The sequence below is a fragment of the Muscardinus avellanarius genome (genome assembly GCF_963383645.1).
Source record: "Muscardinus avellanarius genome assembly, chromosome: 1".
Classification (NCBI taxonomy): Eukaryota; Metazoa; Chordata; class Mammalia; order Rodentia; family Gliridae; genus Muscardinus; species Muscardinus avellanarius.
Genome location: NC_137786.1, coordinates 151,535,604 through 151,552,811, shown reverse-complemented (window position 1 = coordinate 151,552,811; position 17,208 = coordinate 151,535,604). Strand labels below are relative to the sequence as shown.

General features: G+C 38.0%; 1 protein-coding gene across 1 annotated transcript in view; it reads left to right on the top strand.

Annotated features, from left to right (window-relative positions):
- The window catches only part of CEP126 (centrosomal protein 126), a gene marked incomplete at both ends in the record, with an annotated part of 77,052 nt that extends 67,929 nt beyond the window's left edge, over positions 1 to 9,123 (top strand). Inside the window, 2 exons of the mRNA XM_080700573.1 lie at positions 4,179 to 4,243; positions 9,061 to 9,123. Of these exons, the coding sequence (XP_080556699.1) occupies positions 4,179 to 4,243; positions 9,061 to 9,123 (128 nt within the window). The remainder of the gene's footprint in view (positions 1 to 4,178; positions 4,244 to 9,060) is intronic.
- Between the last annotated feature and the right edge of the window lie 8,085 nt (positions 9,124 to 17,208).

Sequence of the window (17,208 nt, the reverse complement as noted above, 5' to 3'; positions counted from 1 at the left end):
AAGGATGCAATTAATGAAGTAAAGGCCTCAATTCAAAGCACAAACAACCGATTAGACCACATGGGGAACAGAATCTCGCTCTTAGAAGATGAGCAATCCAAAAATGAATGCATAGTTTCTAATCTAGAAAAAAATATCCAACAGCAGGAATCTGACATTGAAGAAATATGGGCCCATCTTAAGAGAGCTAACCTAAGAATAATTGGAATAGAGGAGGGAAAAGAAAGTGATACCAAAGGGATCAACAATCTCTTCAAGGAAGTAATAGCAGAAAATTTTCCAAATATAGAGCAAGAGGTTGATACACAGATCCAGGAAACTTATAGAACTCCCTTTAGACAGGATCGGAGAAGAGGATCCCCACGCCATATAATTGTCAAAATGACCAATGTGGAAGCCAAGCAGAGAATCTTAAAGGCAACAAAAACAAAGGGCCAACTGACATTCAGAGGCAAACCAATTAGAATCACTCCAGACTTCCCAAACCAAGTCATGAGAGCCAGAAGGGCTTGGAGTAACATATTCCAAACTCTGAAAGAAAACAACTTCCAGCCAAAAATTTCCTATCCAGCAAAACTTTCTATCAAATTAGATGGAGAAATAAGAAGCTTCCATGACAAACAGAAACTGAAGGAATTTATGTCTTCAAAACCAGCGCTAGAGAAAATACTCAAAGAGATTAACTACAAAGAAGAAATAGGTAACACTCACCAGAACCAGAGAAACAAGAGTTTCCATCCAACAGACAACTAAGATTGGTTATCTGTGGAGATTCATTATTTATGTTAGTCTTTTACCTATCTCTAAGTTGTATTGTTTGCCTTTATTGTTGTTAATTTTTAGGATTTCTAGTTGGAATATTAATATACCTTCAGATATAGCATTTGGAAATATTTTATCCAATTCTATTAGTAACTTTTAACTCTGTTTACATTGTCTTTGGATATACAATATTTTCTTTTATTTTTTAGGGAGTTTGTATATTCTTCTGTTGCCTGTGCCATTGAAATCATATCCAAGAAATCACTGCCAATTTCAATGTTGTGAGGTTTTATGACCCAGATTTTCTCCTAAAAGTTTATAGTCTTAAGATTTATATTTAGGTCTTTTATCTATTTTGAGTTAATACTTGTATATGGGATTAGGTAAAGGTCCAATTTTATTCTTTTCCATGTAATTATTATTTTTCAACAATATTTAGTTAAAAGATTATTATTTCCACCACCAAATGTTCGTGGAAACCTTGTCAAAAATAACTTGACAATATAGGGAAGAATTTAGCTCTAGGCTTGTATTTAACTCCAATGGTCTATATATCTGCCTTTAGAATAGTACTACGCTGTTTCAATTATTGTAGCTGTATATGGTTTGAAATCAGAAAATATATATCTGCTAGCTTTGTTCTTTTTCAAGATCGTTTTGGGTATCTAGAATTCATATTCCATATTAGGATAGATTTTTTTCTGAAAAATAAATATATAAATATATGATAGTTTCACCTAAAAAAAAACAGAAAAAATATGCTCTAGTAAGAAAGAAAGCAAAAAGAAATATTGAAATGCTATCTTTAAATCATCAAACGCTTGGTATCAGACAAATGAAACTGTTATGTGAGATTATCATTCTTAATTTTGGATAAATTGTTATAATACTAGATGTCAACCACTAAGCCAAGCATGGGAAGGAGGGATGGGGAGAGAATGGGGTGGGGATTGGGTGGGGGCTGACTGGGCGATGTGTGCATGTATGTCTACAAAAGTTTGTATCCCACTATGATGTATGAATACAGTGCACCAATAAAATAAAATTAAAAAAAAAAAAGAAAAGAAAACTGAAAATTGATCCGCTATATGATCTGGCTATACCACTCCTGGGTATCTTTCCAAAGGGGTTGATATCAGAGAACTACAGTAACATATGCATACCCATGTTAATAGCAGCACAATTCATAATAGCCAAAATATGGAACCAACCTAGGTCTCCATCAACAGATGAATGGATTGCAAAATTATGTGAAATACACACAATGGAATTCTACTCAGCAATAAAGAAGAACAAAATCATGTTATTTGCAAGAAGATAAAAAGACCTGGAGAACATTATGTTAAGTGAGATTAGCCAAGCACAGAAAAAGAAAGGACATATGTTTTCTCTAATATGCTCAATCTAAGGAGTATTAGGGATACCAGAGGGATTCCAGATAATGGAGGGGAAACCTCAGTGAAACCAGAAAGGAAGTGTAGGGGAGGAAGAAGGCTAAGGTTTATTCATGGAAAAGCTACATTCAAATATGTGTATACATGTGAATATAACATTGTTTTTTTATTTTTTATTGGTGCATTAGTCGTATATATTAGTCATATATCTTAATGAGGTATAAGATGGTGGAGACATACATGCATACATCACCCAGTTAGCCCTTACCCAGTTCCCACCCCATTCCCTCCCACTCCCTCCTTCTTATGTTTGGCTTAGTACTTGATAGTGATATATTTGTTAAAGTACATCATGTGCATTAGAGAATTTCCCTCTTCCCCCCTCCCATTCCCTTAGGTCTCCTTATTTGCTCATTTATACTATCTCCTTCTTCATCTAGAGTTCCTTCATCTGTGGTTCCTATGACCCATTTTCTCCCTTGCTTCTGCATATTAGGGAGAGCATCTGATTTCTATTTTTTGTGGCTAACTAATCTCACTTAGCATAATGTTCTCCAGTTCCATCCATTTCCCTATAAATAATGTAATTGTGTTTTTCTTTATGAATGAGTAAAATCCCATTGTGTGCATATCCCATAGTTTTTAATCCATTTATCTGTTGATGGACATTTTGGCTGGTTCCATGGTTTGGCTATGGTGAATTGTGCAGCTGTGAACATAGATACACATGCATTAGTTTGGTAGTTTGGTTTCCATTCTTTTGGGTAGATATTCAGAAGTGGTATTGCTAGATCATATGGTAAGTTCATTCCCATTTTTCTGAGGATCCTCCATACAGTTTTTCCAAGTTGTTGCACTGATTTGCAATCCCACCAACGATGTATTAGAGTTCCCACCTCTCCACATCCTTGCCAGCATTTGTTGTGTGTGTGTTTGCTTGCTTGCTTGTTTGTTTGGTTGGTTGTTTGTTTGTTTGTTTGTTTGTTGCAGTACTGGGGATGGAATCCAGGGGCAATCTACCTCCAAGCAACACCCTCAGCATACTTTTTATACTTTATTTTGAAACGGTCTCACTGAGTTGCAATGGACCTCTCTAAGTAGCTGAGGCTGGCTGCAAACCGCAATCCTCCTGTCTCAGCCTCTCAAATGTTGGCATTACAAGCATTGTTTGTATTTTGATTGATTGTCATTCTAGTTGGAGTTAGGTGGAATCTCAGGGTAGTTTTGATTTGCATCTCTCTGATTGCTAATGATGTTGAGCATTTTTACATGCATTTATTAACCATTTGAGTTTCTTCATGAAGTGTCTATTTAATTCACTTGTCCATTTTTTATTACATTGTTTTCTTAGTGCTGAGTTACTTGAGTTCTCTGTATATTCTAGATATTAGTCCTCTATCAGAGGAGTAGTTGGCAAAAATCTTCTCCCATTCTGTTGACTCTCGGTTGAAGTTCTTGATAGTTTCCTTTGCTGTACAAAAGCTCTTCAGTTTCATGCAATCCCACATATTGATTCACTTTTTAGTTGCTTGTGCCTTTGGGGTCTTGTTGAGAAAGTTTTTTGTCTGTGCCTATGTGTCGCAGTGTTGGACCTATGTGAATATAACATTGGGAACCTGGACACTCAGTATTGGGAGGGAGGGAAAAGGGGAAGGAGGGGCACCAAATACTTTGTGAATATATGCCATTTTCAACATGATCCAAATTATGATGTGAGACTATAGTGCACCAATAAAATTAAAAAATGAAAAAAGCAAAATGGTAAAGAAAACATTTGAATCAAGATTGTTATATGATAGTCAATGTTCTATAGGAATTCCATTTCATCAAAAAGGTTTTTATGAAATTAATTTACTTTTGTACCTAATATATAGTATAGTGACTATTTTGGATGTCAATAGAAAAAGTCTCTTAATCAATTTTGAATATTTTGACACAGAACTTAATATTTATCTACTAGTCATCTTTCTTTTTCAGTATACATAACTAAATTATTTTTTGTGTCATGGTATAATTTTTCAGATGTACAAGAAACCATTTGCAAAAATCCATCCATCAAAAATACTTTAAAAATAATACCACTTCTGGTAAGTATTTGAAGAATTCTTTTTTCCTTTTTATGGAAGTGTCATGATGTCATGTATATATCAATAAGAACCCTTGTTGATACCAATTTTTGTTGATATTGATATTGATAGTTTTTCACCTCAACCAACTTTTTATCATACTAAGATGTTTCATAAATAATCAAGTAAATATCATCTCATTTTAAAAATGAGAATACAAAGATTGTTACATGTAGAGTATTTTATCAGTTGTGAGAGCAGAAACAGGTATTAGCATACCAGTCTTCAAGTAATTTTCATTATGTGGTCTAATGGGACCATTGCTAGAAAGTTAACATTGGTAGTGATCTCTGCCCTTACCCATATCCCTAACATATGTCATAACTTTCCACTTACTTTCAAAGAAAATTACATAAAAACAGAATTCTTAGCAAAGCAGAGTAGCATACAACAGTAATCCCAGTATGTAGAAGGATGAGACAGGAGGATAATAGGTTCAAGGCCAGGCTCAGCAACTTGGGAAGACCTTGTTTCAAAATAAAAAATAGCCGGGCGTGGTGGCGCACGCTTGTAATCCCCGTGTTTGGGAGGCAGAGACAGGAGGATCACACAGGTTCATAGTCAGTCTGACTGGCTTAAGAGACCCTGTTTCCAAATAAATAAAAAATATAAAATAGGTCTGGGAGTGTAGCCCTGAGGTAGAAGGGCTTCCAAGAACCCCAGTACCACCAAAAATAAATAAATAAATAAATAAAATAAAAAATAAAAAGGCTGAGGTATAGCTCAGAAGTAGAACACCCCTGGGTTCAATCCTCAGTACTAGCAAATAAAATAATATGTATATTATTTAAAATTATATATAATTTAATATATAATGTGATATCAAATAATTATTAACTGTTTAAATAATGATACCATAATTGTTTTGTCATATCCTGAATGCATATTTGGACATTCTATTCTTGTCTGCTGTTTTCCTATTGTTTTTATTTCATGTTATTTTACTCTGCACTTTGATTCACTAATTGTTGATATTTTTCTATGCTTACTTTATGAAATAGATAGACAGATAAATATGTAGAATAGAGATAGATACATATACACACAGAAAGATACATTTTTTTGTGTGTGTGTGTGTGGTACTGGGGTGGAACCCAGAGGCTTTCTACCTCCAAGTTATACTCCCAGACCTATTTTATACTTTATTTGGAAACAGGGTCTCACTACGTTGCTGAGAGCCTCACTAAGTAGCTGAGGCTGGCTTCGAACCTGTGTGATCCTCCTGTCTCAGCCTCCCAAGCTTGGGGATTACAAGCGTGCACCACCACACCCAGCCTAGAAAGATACATTTTTATTAACTGTTAAAAAGTAAATTGCAAGCAAGGTATAATGGTGCATGCCTATTATCCCAGTAGTTGGAAACCTGAGACAGGAGGATTGCAGCTTCAAGATCTGCCTCAGCAACTTAGGGTGGCTCTCAGGAGCCTCATGAGACCCTATTTCAAAACAAAATAAAAAGGGCTGGGTGTGTAGCTCAAAGATAGAATGCCCCTGGGTCCAATCCCCAGAACTTCAGAGAGAGGGAGAGGGAGGAGGGGGGTTACAGGCATCATAATATTCCCTCTCTAGCTACTTTAGCATACATATTCTCCTAAGAACAAAGACATTCTCCTACATAACCACAATATTAGTATGATATTCAGGAAAATTAATAATGACACAATAGTATTAGCTGATATACATTCCACATTCAAAATTCCTTAGTTGTCTGAATAAAATGTCCTCTGTGGCTATTTTATTTTTCTGAACCAGACTCCAGAATTACAACATCCCAACATATGTATACTTTTTGGAGGACAGGAGCATATTTACCCCTTTGTGTTATTTTTTAGGCTTCTTTTCTGCTACAGTGCTAAGTTGTGTTGATTTGGGGTCTCTCCTCGTAGGCAAGAAAGTGAACTGTGTGCCTATAAATGCAAAACTGTAAATTGCAGGCCAGGTGTGGTGCTGTGCATACCTCTAATCCCAGTAGTTGGGAAGTTGAGGCAGGAGGATTGCAGCTTTGAGGCCAGCCTCAGCAACTTAGGGAGATTTTCAGCAACCTAGTGAGATCCTATTTCAAAACAAAAATAAAAACTACAGCATAATTTTTTAAATTATTTATTATTCTAAAAATTATTTTAATGCTTAAATCATTAAAGAAGCTATTTGTTGAAAATAATTATGATTTTCTAATAGTATAATTCCAGACACTAACACTTGGGTGAGGAAAATATTTTTGAGCAGGAGAGCCTTTCCAGTATCTCTTATAGCGTGCGCATTCAGTACCCTATGCTTAGAGCAAACGCAAGTCTGAGATTTCATCATCATCATCATCATCATCATCATCATCATCATCATCACCATCATAAACTGCAGTCCACCATCCCCATCCCTTCATTCGGTACTCACAGTCATCTGAATAATAAATACATCTTCTCATAGAGTACCAATGAGGAGTATGTAAGATAATCATCCTTGTAAATTATTTAAAACAGTGCCTATAACATAGAACATCCTAAATACATAATAGGTTGTATTATTATTATTTGTATGGTACAAGGGATTGAACTCAGGTACATCCTACCTCTGAGCTACATCCCCAGACCTATTTTATATTTTGTTTTGAAACAGGGTCTCGCTAAATTGCAGAAGGCCTCACGAAGTCGCTGAGGCTGACCTGTAATCCTCCTGTTTTAACCTCCCAAGTACTGGAATTAAAAGTGTGTGCCACCACACCCAGCTTAGGTTGTATTATTATTTTTAACATTATTCTGATCATCTTATTTGTTTAAGTTGTATTTCTCAAGCCAGGTGTAGTGGTGCATGCCTGTAATCTTAGTACTTGGGAAGCTGAGACAGGGAATCCCTCCCAAATGCTGGGATTACAAGTGTGCACCACCATGCCTGGCTTTGATAGCATCTTGGTTTAAGAATTTATCATGTTCACTGAGCATGGTGGCACACGCTTATAATCCCAGTACTTGGTAAGCTAAAACTGGAGAATTACATGTTCATGGCCAGCCTCAGCCACTTAGTGAGGCTTTCAGCAGTTTAGTGAAACCCTGTTCCCAAATAAAAATAAAATAGAGCTGGGAGTGTACCTTGGAGATAGAATGCCTCCAGGTTTAATCCCCAGAACCACAAAAAAAAGGATTTATTATCTTCACAATAATGTATTATCTATTTTGTGAATCACTACAGAGAAGAGCTGGAAGTCTCTAAACATAAAGTAATAATAAGGAGATGGAAAATTAATTACCTTATTTTAATCAGTACATATTTTTACATATATTGAAATAACACATGCTACCTCTTAAATATGTACAACTATTATATGTTTGTGAAAATAATTTTAAGTTTAAAGAGGATTGGGGGTATAGCTCAATGATAATGCTCACCTAGCATGCTCAAAACTCTGGGTTTGATTCCTCACACACAAACACAGAAGAACAAGTATAAAGAGATAGAAATGCTAATTACCCTAATTTGATCAACATACATTGGCTACACCTATCAAAGCCTCACACTGTATGTCTTAAATATGTACAATTAAAATGATAATCATTATAATTTATTTTTAAATGTATCATGTTTAATCTGGAACATTTCAACTGCCTCCAGGTTTGTTTTTTCCCATGCATCTTTCCCACCACCACCATCACCCGAATAATCTCTTTAGAATATATTTAAAGAGAGTCTCCTATTTAAAGCTCAACTTCAGTGGTTACTCATCACCTAAGAGATAAAATTAAAACTCAGGAGAGATGCATTGAGACCCTTCCAGCTCACCTCTGCTTGCTCTCAACTCATAACTCTCCTTGTGTTGAGTAGTTGGCAAGTCTCCCTGGACCTCCCGGCGCGCTTCCGAGGCCCAACTGCCCACACTGCTCCTCAGGACAAGTTCTCTTATCTTCATTTCTCCACTTACTCTTCAGGGCTTCACCCATTATCATCCATCTGGAAAGGCTTTTTTAGTCCAAGTGGACCTGCCCCAAATTTAGAATTTCCCTTTTGGCAACCATGCAGGCTTTTTCTTTTTGTAGAGTTTATCATATTAGTGTCTTTTTGTCCATTGAACAGACACTCCCTGAGTTCTTGCCATGAGTCATGACCTATTCGAGGGCTGCAACAAGAAAGAATAGTTTTCATTCTAATAGACACAACATGCGAATAATCAATACAGTATCATTGGATTGTTCCTGGGCAACCTCAAAATCCCTGCCATTGCCATTATAGTGTGTGTGTGTGTGTGTGTGTGTGTGTGTGTGTGTGTGTGTGACTCTAGCTCCAAGCTACTCCCCCAACCCTATTTTATTCTTTTTTTTTTTTTTTTTTTTGGCGGGGGGCCATACTGGGGATGGAACCCAGGGGTATTCTACCTCTGAGCTACACTCTCAGCCCAATTTTTTATTCTTTATTTTGAAACAGGGTCTCACTGAGTTCCTTACTAGCTGAGGCTGTCCTCAAACTGGGATTACAAGCGTGTGCTACTACTTAATGAGGCCCTGTGCAACTCAGTGAGACCCTATTTCAAAATAAAGAATAAAAAAAGGGCTGGGGGTATAGTTCAGAAGTAGAATGCCCCTGGGTTCCATCCCCGGTATTGCAAAAATATACTTATTATAATATGATACCTTACATAGAGTGGTACTCAGTTTTGTTGGGATTGGTATATAGGTAGCATTTGGATTTGAATTATGAGTTTAGTCTTATAAAGATCTATCATTTGTTCGAATATTCCCCTGTTACAGTCTATGAATACTTCAGTAAAAGAATATTCTGAAACTATGTTACAGAACAGCCAGCCAAAGGCCCGTCTGTCTCCTGATGTTGGATCCAGTTTACAAAGAAAATACTGATGAAGTCTGACAGTAACTATTTTAATGGAATCACTAATTTTTAGAATCTCCTGTAAATATATCATATATTTCTGCATTTATTAATGATTTAAAACACTGTAACCACAAAGGTAAATCATAAAATGGGTAATGGAAATAAATTGACTAGTTTACATTTATGCTACAAATTATACTTTATTATGTATTTTATTGATAAATACATTTTTAATGAATGGAAATGCTTCATTGTTTTCAGAAAGCATGCTACTGGGTATAAACTCATTCTATTTAAAAGTAAAAGAGAGGCCATTTTGTTATTTAAATTATGTATTAGCTATAGTTGTAAAATTTTATTTTCTGAAATTCCTAATAAATTCTACTAAATTTGTACAGTGGTATAAAAAGTTTATGATTAATAACATCTCATATAAAAACTAGAGCGATGTGTTAAAGCCTGTGCATAAGCTCTTATATCAACTTTGCATGTTCAGCACATACTGTTATTCCCTTATCCAGGGGTGATTAGTCACTAAAAAACTGACCACATTTAAAAAAAACTCTAAGGGATCAAATGACAAACATGAAAAATAAACTGTATTCCAAACTGAGCAACTTGGGTTTCCAAGTCAGTATTTTTTTCACAATAGGAAAGGCAGATTTATTTTATAGGTTTGCTTTCTAAAATATAGAAGCAAGGCCAAAATTTGTATGATCTTAATTTGTTCATAAAATTATGACAGGCCCTTTCATCCTTTCATTTTATTTTCCCTCAATAACTCCTCATTCATGCTCTCATTGGGGTTGCTTCAAGCTAAATTTCTTACTGCTGATAGCATTAGAATGAACAGCCAGAGTGAATGCCAGTCATGTCAGTCCCATCCTAGAAACCTTTCTCCTGATCCTGGAGAAAAACTTTATCCCGTGCACTTGCTAGCATGCAATAAAAAGCTCTTTATATTCTCAGTTCTCCCTACTTACCTAGAGTCTTCTTTCCCACCTTTCCCACTATACCAGTTATACCAAACTGCTACTAGTTCCCCAAATAAAACTTGCTCTCTGCCTGAACACGCGCTATATACCTTGGAATGGCTACCTCTCCTCCTCTACCTAATACGCCAAATAAATTTTATTCATTCTTTTAAATCCGATTAACACTGAATTACTCCATTTTTGCCTAGTAATCCTTTCTGCCACTTCCTCTAAACAAATGGTGTCCTTTGTGCCCTGAACCAAACTTATTTGTGTACATAGAATAGAGATTAAAGAGCTCCTGGAAGGCAGAGATGTGAATGATAAAGGAACTTTAAAGTAGGGCACATAATGGCAGAACAAAAAATGAACAGAGGAAAAATTAGTCATTCAATTAACCAAATGCCTATCGTGTGCTAGGTATAAGTCTGTGTCGGAAATATAATAGTAGGTGAATTATTTGTCATCGTGTAGTTTATATTTCAGTCGGGAATACAAATTTTAAAGTATATTGCCAGATAGTTATAAGTACTAAAGGAAATTAAGATAATGGTAGGGGATAGAAAGTGATGGAGGTACTATTTTAGATACAGAGGTAAGAGTGATCAGAAAAAGCCCCTGGGAAGTTGACATGTGAGCTAAGATCTGAATGAAATAAGGGGGCCACCTTGGGTGGTAGAGGAAGAACAGCCTTCTACACAGGGGACATAGTGCACAGGGCCTGATACACTTGCTTGATCCTTTCGGAAAAAATGTCCTCAGCTAAAGGTCCAGTTTCATTGCTTTCCACATCTTGCTTTCCACACAACTGTAGGATGCAATTCTGCTAAGTTTTCTGCCACTTTAGAAAAATGTTGCCTGTTTCTCACATTTCTAATAACATGATTCTAACTTCCTTCTGAGATTTATGAGCAGCACCTTTAACATCCCTTTCTACTAACAGTCTATTCAAGGCCATCTAGATTTTTCATACCATGCTCCTTAAACTTCTCCCAGCTTCTGCTCAATGCCCAATTCCAAAGCCATTTTTACACTTTTAGGTACTTATTATATAGCAGCACTCCATTTCTTTTCTTTTTTCTTTTTTTTTTTTTTTTTTTTTTTTTTTTGCAGTACTGGGGATGGAACCCAGGGGCATTCTACTTCCAAGCTACACCCCAGCCTAATTTTTTTTTTTTTTTTTTTGGTGGTACTGGGGTTCCTGAAAGCCCTTCTACCTCCGGGCTATACTCCCAGACCTATTTTTACATTTTTATTTGGAAACACGGTCTCCTAAGCCAGCACGCGCGGCTGGCTTCGAACCTGCGTGATCCTCCTGTCTCTACCTCCCAAGCGCGGGGATTACAAGCATGCACCACCACGCCCGGCCCCAGCCTAATTTTTTATTCTTTATTTTGTAACAGGGTCTCACTGAGTTGCAAAGGGCCTCACTAAGTAGCTGAGGCTGGCCGAGAACCCCGATCTTCCTGTCTCAGCCTCTCAAATGCTGGAATTACAAGCGTATGCCATCAACACCCAATTTAGCACTCCATTTCTAATACAAAATCTGTAATAATTTTCTATTGCTATTAAAAAAACAATTACCACAAACTTAGTTCCCTGTAAAACATACACAAGGTCTCAGTGACAAAGTGTTCGCCTAGCATGAGCAAGGCTCTGGGTTCAATCCCCAGCACTGCAGAAATCAAGAAAAATAAGTAAACAAAACATACAAGCATATTAGCATACAGTTCTACAGGTTTAAAGTCCAACACTAGTCTCACTAAACTAAACTCCAGATGTAAGGAGAGCTGTGCTCCTTTCTGGAAGCTCTAGGGAAAAGATTTATTTCCTTGTCTTTTCTAACTTTTAGAGGCCATCGTATCCCTTGGTTCTTGGCTTTCTTTCTCTTTCTTTAAATCTAGGGTCAAGATGTCCTATCACACTGCTTTGACCTCCTCTTCCACTTTCTTCCATCCTTGTTACTGTTTTTAGTGGTGGTAATGCTGAGCTAAATCCCAGTCTGTTCTACCTCTGAGGACTCTTAGGATTACATAAACTCCATATAACCCTGGATATACTATCTTAATATCAGCTGTTTGGCAAACTTAACTCCACTGGAAACTTAATTTCCCTTGACATTTAACCGATCATATTTGCAGATTCTGGGATTGGAGAAGGGACATTGGGGGATGGGCATTATTCCGCCTACCACAGCGGATGTAGAACCAAAGAAAGACTAGGGGCAGAGACTGCTAGTTGTCCTCTCCCCTTTTTTTACTCTCCCTTTTTTCCCTTAGTAATAAAATGTTTTACAGGTACCTAGCAACCAGACTAAAAACAATGTTATCCAGAGTCTCTTGAAGCTAGAAATGGCTATATGCCTAAGTTTGAAATTGTGCCTTTAAACAGAAGTGGCAAATTTCCTTTTTCCCATTCTATCTCTTCCTTCCTTATGTGGTTGGAATACAAAAAAAAAAAAAAAAAAAAAAAAAAAAAAACTTGAGATATATCAATGAGCTGGGTTCGGTGGCATATGTCTGTAATTCCATTACTTGAGAGGCCCAGGTTTGAGACCAACCTCAGCAATTTACCAACACCCTTGGCAACTTTAGCAAGACCCTGCTTCAAAATAAAAATCTCGAAAAGGCTGGGGATGTAGCTCAGAAGTAGAATGCCCTTGAGTTTGATTTCCAGTACACAAAAAAGGAAAAATGTATCACCATACCATTCAAGCATGGCGATAAGCTAAATCTGGTAGAAGAGCAAGCTAGAAGAAACCTGGAAGATGACATGACAAAGCCACCACACCAGCTAGAACGTTTATGTTCTAGACAAGAAGTTTCTATCTTCCTTGAGCTACTGTCGTTTTGAGTCCTTGTTGAGGCAGTCTAACTTAAATCCTAGCATACTAGCTAACACAACACTTTGTTAAAGTAGGAAATAGGCCCTTCCATCCTGGGATGGTTAATCTCGATTGTCAACTTGACTAGATTGAGAAACCCCTAGAAAACTAGTAAATCACACTTTGGGGTGTGTCTGCGAGTGTGTTTCCAGAGACAGTTGGCAGTGAGTCGGTGAACTGAGTGGGGAAGACCCACCCTGAACAGGAATGGCGCCATCCAATAGGCTGGGGGCCTGAATGGACACAAAGGCAATAAAGGAGAGAGCGAGTGTACACTCAAACCTTCCTAAGCAGGTGAGTATTGAACATCAGACTCCAGATTCTTTAGCCTTTGAGTGTGAAGCTGCACCAACAACTCTCCAGCTGGCTTCCAGGCCTTTAGCCTTGGATGGGGGGCTGTACCCCTGATCTTTCTTGTGATGAGTCTCCCAGCTTCCAGGTGGCAGATGGCCACCGTGGGACTCTTTATCATCTGACCATGTAAGTCACTAATCTCTTATCATATATGTTCTGTTGGTTCTGTTCTTCCAGAAAACCCTGACTAATACACATTCTTTTTACTGTAGGCCTGAGTGATTGCTGTTGAAACAGGAAAATTCATGATACCCAGGAAAGTGTTGTCGGTCCTGGCCAGAGGCTTCTGATGTTCATGCTGATACCTCTCTCCACCCCTACAGCTATTCTCTGGTGGCTAGTATTGACTATTTTCCCTGCAAATGATAGCTGCCATGGAGAAAGGAAATCACCATCTGGTCAAAGATCAGTTATTTTGTGACAATAATCATTTCATGCTCCCTTGAACAAAACTTCTTCATCCGCAAAGGTGTTCAGAGACCCTGCTCCTAAATATAAGGTGGGACTGGAGGTCAAGAGAAGCACAAGTTGGGCAAGAATTAGTGCTTCTCCAAAAAGCTTCAGTTTCAGATGCTTTTTGTTTTGATCACTAAAGATAAAAAAAAAAAATAACTCCTATAGGGAAAAATAAAGTGCGAGGTATAATAATGTTGTAACCACTCTTCAGAAGCAGGTGGACTCCGACCCCAAATTTAGTTCATGTGTGGAGACTGGTGATACCACACACACAGGTATGGACATTTTTACGACTGACCTAATCGAAGCATCTATGGCAGCAGATTAAGCTTCTGCAGCAGTCCAAAACAAATTCAGAGACTAAAGTAAGTAAACTGGTTCAGAAAACTGGTTATTGTGATTAGAGGGCAGGGCCAGGCTGAGGGTTCCCTTATGTGGCTTTGAGAATCCTCGTTTGAATCTCCTGTCAGAGCCAAAGGAAAAAGTCCTTGAACCTCTTACCAACATGCCCACGTGTGGAGCAGAGGCAAAGAAAGAGCTTAAGAGCTGTCAACAATTAAACATCAGAAAATGGAATCAGTCCCCAGCACAAAAGAAGGAAGGAAGGAAGGAAGGAAGGAAGGAAGGAAGGAAGGAAGGAAGGAAGGAAGGAAGGAAAGGAAGCACGGACAAACTGGAGTTATAACAGTATTAGAGTACATGCTTAGTACACCCAGGGGCCTAGATTTCATCCCTAGCACCACCAAAAAAAAGTTTAATGGAGTCAGACCGTTTAGTACACATATAATTAATGATTATATGCAGTTAAGATTGTTTTGTTTTTTTCAGCCAGGTCTGGTGGTGCACGCTTGTAATGCCAGCATTTTGGAGGCTGAGACTGGAGGATCGCAGTTCATGGACAGCCTCAGCTACTTAGGCCCTCCGCAACTTAGTGAGACCCTGTTTCAAAATAAAGAATAAAAAATTGGGCAGGGGATGTAGCTCGGATGTCGAATGCCCCTGGGTTCCATCCCAGATCCCCCCCAAAAAAAGAATGTTTTGTGGGGTTTGTTTTTGTTTTTGTTGGCACTGGGGATTGAATCCAAGGGGCATTTTACCTCCAAACTACCTCCCCAGCCCTATTTTTTATTCTTTATTTTGAAACAGGGTCTCACTAAGTAGCTGAGGCTGTCTGTGAACTTGGGATCTTCCTGTCTCAGCCTCTCAAGTACTGGGATTACAAGTGTGAACCACCATGCCCAGCACTTAATGATTTAAAAAATAATATCAACAAGAACAAAAATCTTTGTGTAACTTACGGGGATTAGGCTCCAGTACAAGGAGAGAAGTTGATCTCACTTAGGAGCACTGAGGAGGGCATATGGGCATGTAAGGAAGAAGATCAGAGCCCGGCCTGCACTGGCGAAGAGTGTCTGTGAAGCTGTCAGCCTAGGTACTCTCTCCCACTGTTAGTACTGAAAATAGTGCTGACAATTTCTTCTTCTGTGATATTATCTTTCTAAACTTCTCTTAGTTACCAATCTATCAATAAAACAGCAACACTACCTTATGTTTACTATCAAGTATATTAGGAGATATTTGTGAAATACTTTTAATATCCCAGGAAATAAATTTATTTTGCATCTCATTTGCATTATGTACGTGATCTTGCTATTCCTTCTTGCATCTATTAAATATTAAGTACTGTATGTTTCAAAAGCTTTGCTCTATTCCAAGAATACATTATGAGTATTACATAAACAACTTGGCTTAAGACTGGGATCCACATTTCCAGGTTAAAGTTGGTCAAAAGAGGATGGCAGTAGTGGACAGAAGGCATCACTCTTGGGAGGTCATCATGGTTAGTCACAGTGATAGACAAGGAGACGTGCACCGGTGCCAGCTTGTCCTCACTCTTCTCCATTCTAGAGCATCTTCCTTACTGTGGACCCCGATGACCAACAGCAGCCCCAGGCCCACCAGCAGCACTAGGATGCAGACAGACAGAAACAGGAGATTGACAAAAGTAGATTCTTCCCATATGTGGCGATTTCTATAGATTTTTCCAGCAAGCTCCCTCTCATGGCTCCACTTAAGCAGTGAGGCATGCTTGGATTATAACATTTCTCTGCCAGCTGTGTTTGCCTACCCCCACCAGTGTGTCAAAGAGCCCAGTTAGTGAGTGTTTCTCTGGTCCTGACCGGCTTTTGTCCAGAGAGAAGCCTAGATTTTCACCCCCTGCCCCATGAACACCAATCCTCCAATTCTCTATCCAGACGACTTCCCACCTCCTATCATATTTAGCAAAATGTAATGCCTGTAATAAATTTCTTACTCCTATAATTCATAATGGCTTCATTGTCCTGACTGGCACAGTTTGATAGAATAGGCAAAAAAAATAAGCACTTGTAAATCTGTGTATTGTCTTAGAGAATGAAAAGGAGAGAACTTGCCAGGCCTAGATAAATCAGAACACCAGGAAAGAATAAGGAGAAAGCTGGGAAGGGCTATAACTCTCTAGGTTTCCTTCTGAAGTGTCCTATGTGCGCTCCAGGTTCTTCTGTCATTCCTCCATCTAATGGCATTTCCACAAGTTCAGCCACAGAACTTTTCTTTCAGCTGTGCAACATTATAGAGCTTTCTAAGTACTAAGAATTTGTCTAGAAAGAACATTTAAATAAAGCCTTCAAGTGAAGATACAAATAAAATTTATAACTTTACTTTCAAATCTGAATATTAATGATAAAGTAGGACATTTCAAAAACAGAATTGTGCCTTTTAAAGTACAAAGGAACTGATTAAAATAACATATGAGTTGAAGCGAATTATCTGTGAAGTTCTTTCCAACCTTAAAATCAATACAAGGGAGAATTATAGCAGGCTTATTTGACCTGCCAGACTGGTTTGTGGCTCTGGAGTTTTGGCATGTGTTTCCATGTTTCTTTCTTCCTTCCCGTTTCTAGAAAAGAGAAGATAAAACCAGCACCTACAGAGACAAAAGATGGTTCCAGCATAAGTCATCTAAGAGAAATTTCCTCAGAGAAACTTCTCTAGGACTAGATACACAATGTTTTTCAGAACTAGTCATAGGGGGAAAGTTACAATCCCCCAGAATCTCTGTCCTAACTCATATTTGGAGATCAGTAAAGTTTAGCCCGGTTCTAAGGATGCCATGAAAGACACTATGCCTGTCTGAATAAAAAGCCGGACACAACCCAGCTCTGACCGCCCAGGGTGGAAACTCAGCACCGATGCTTGTGAGTAGAGAAAGTGTGCATTTACCCCAGGAACTCAATGCTCCTTGACAGTTCGCAGATTCGATGGTTAAAATGTATGTTAAATAGAAATCTCTGTTTACTAAACCTTTTACTCTGTGTGATAATGTTTATAAAAAAAATTGTGAGCCAGACATGGTGGCGCACACTTGTAATCCCAGCATTCGGGAGGCTGAGACCGAATTATCA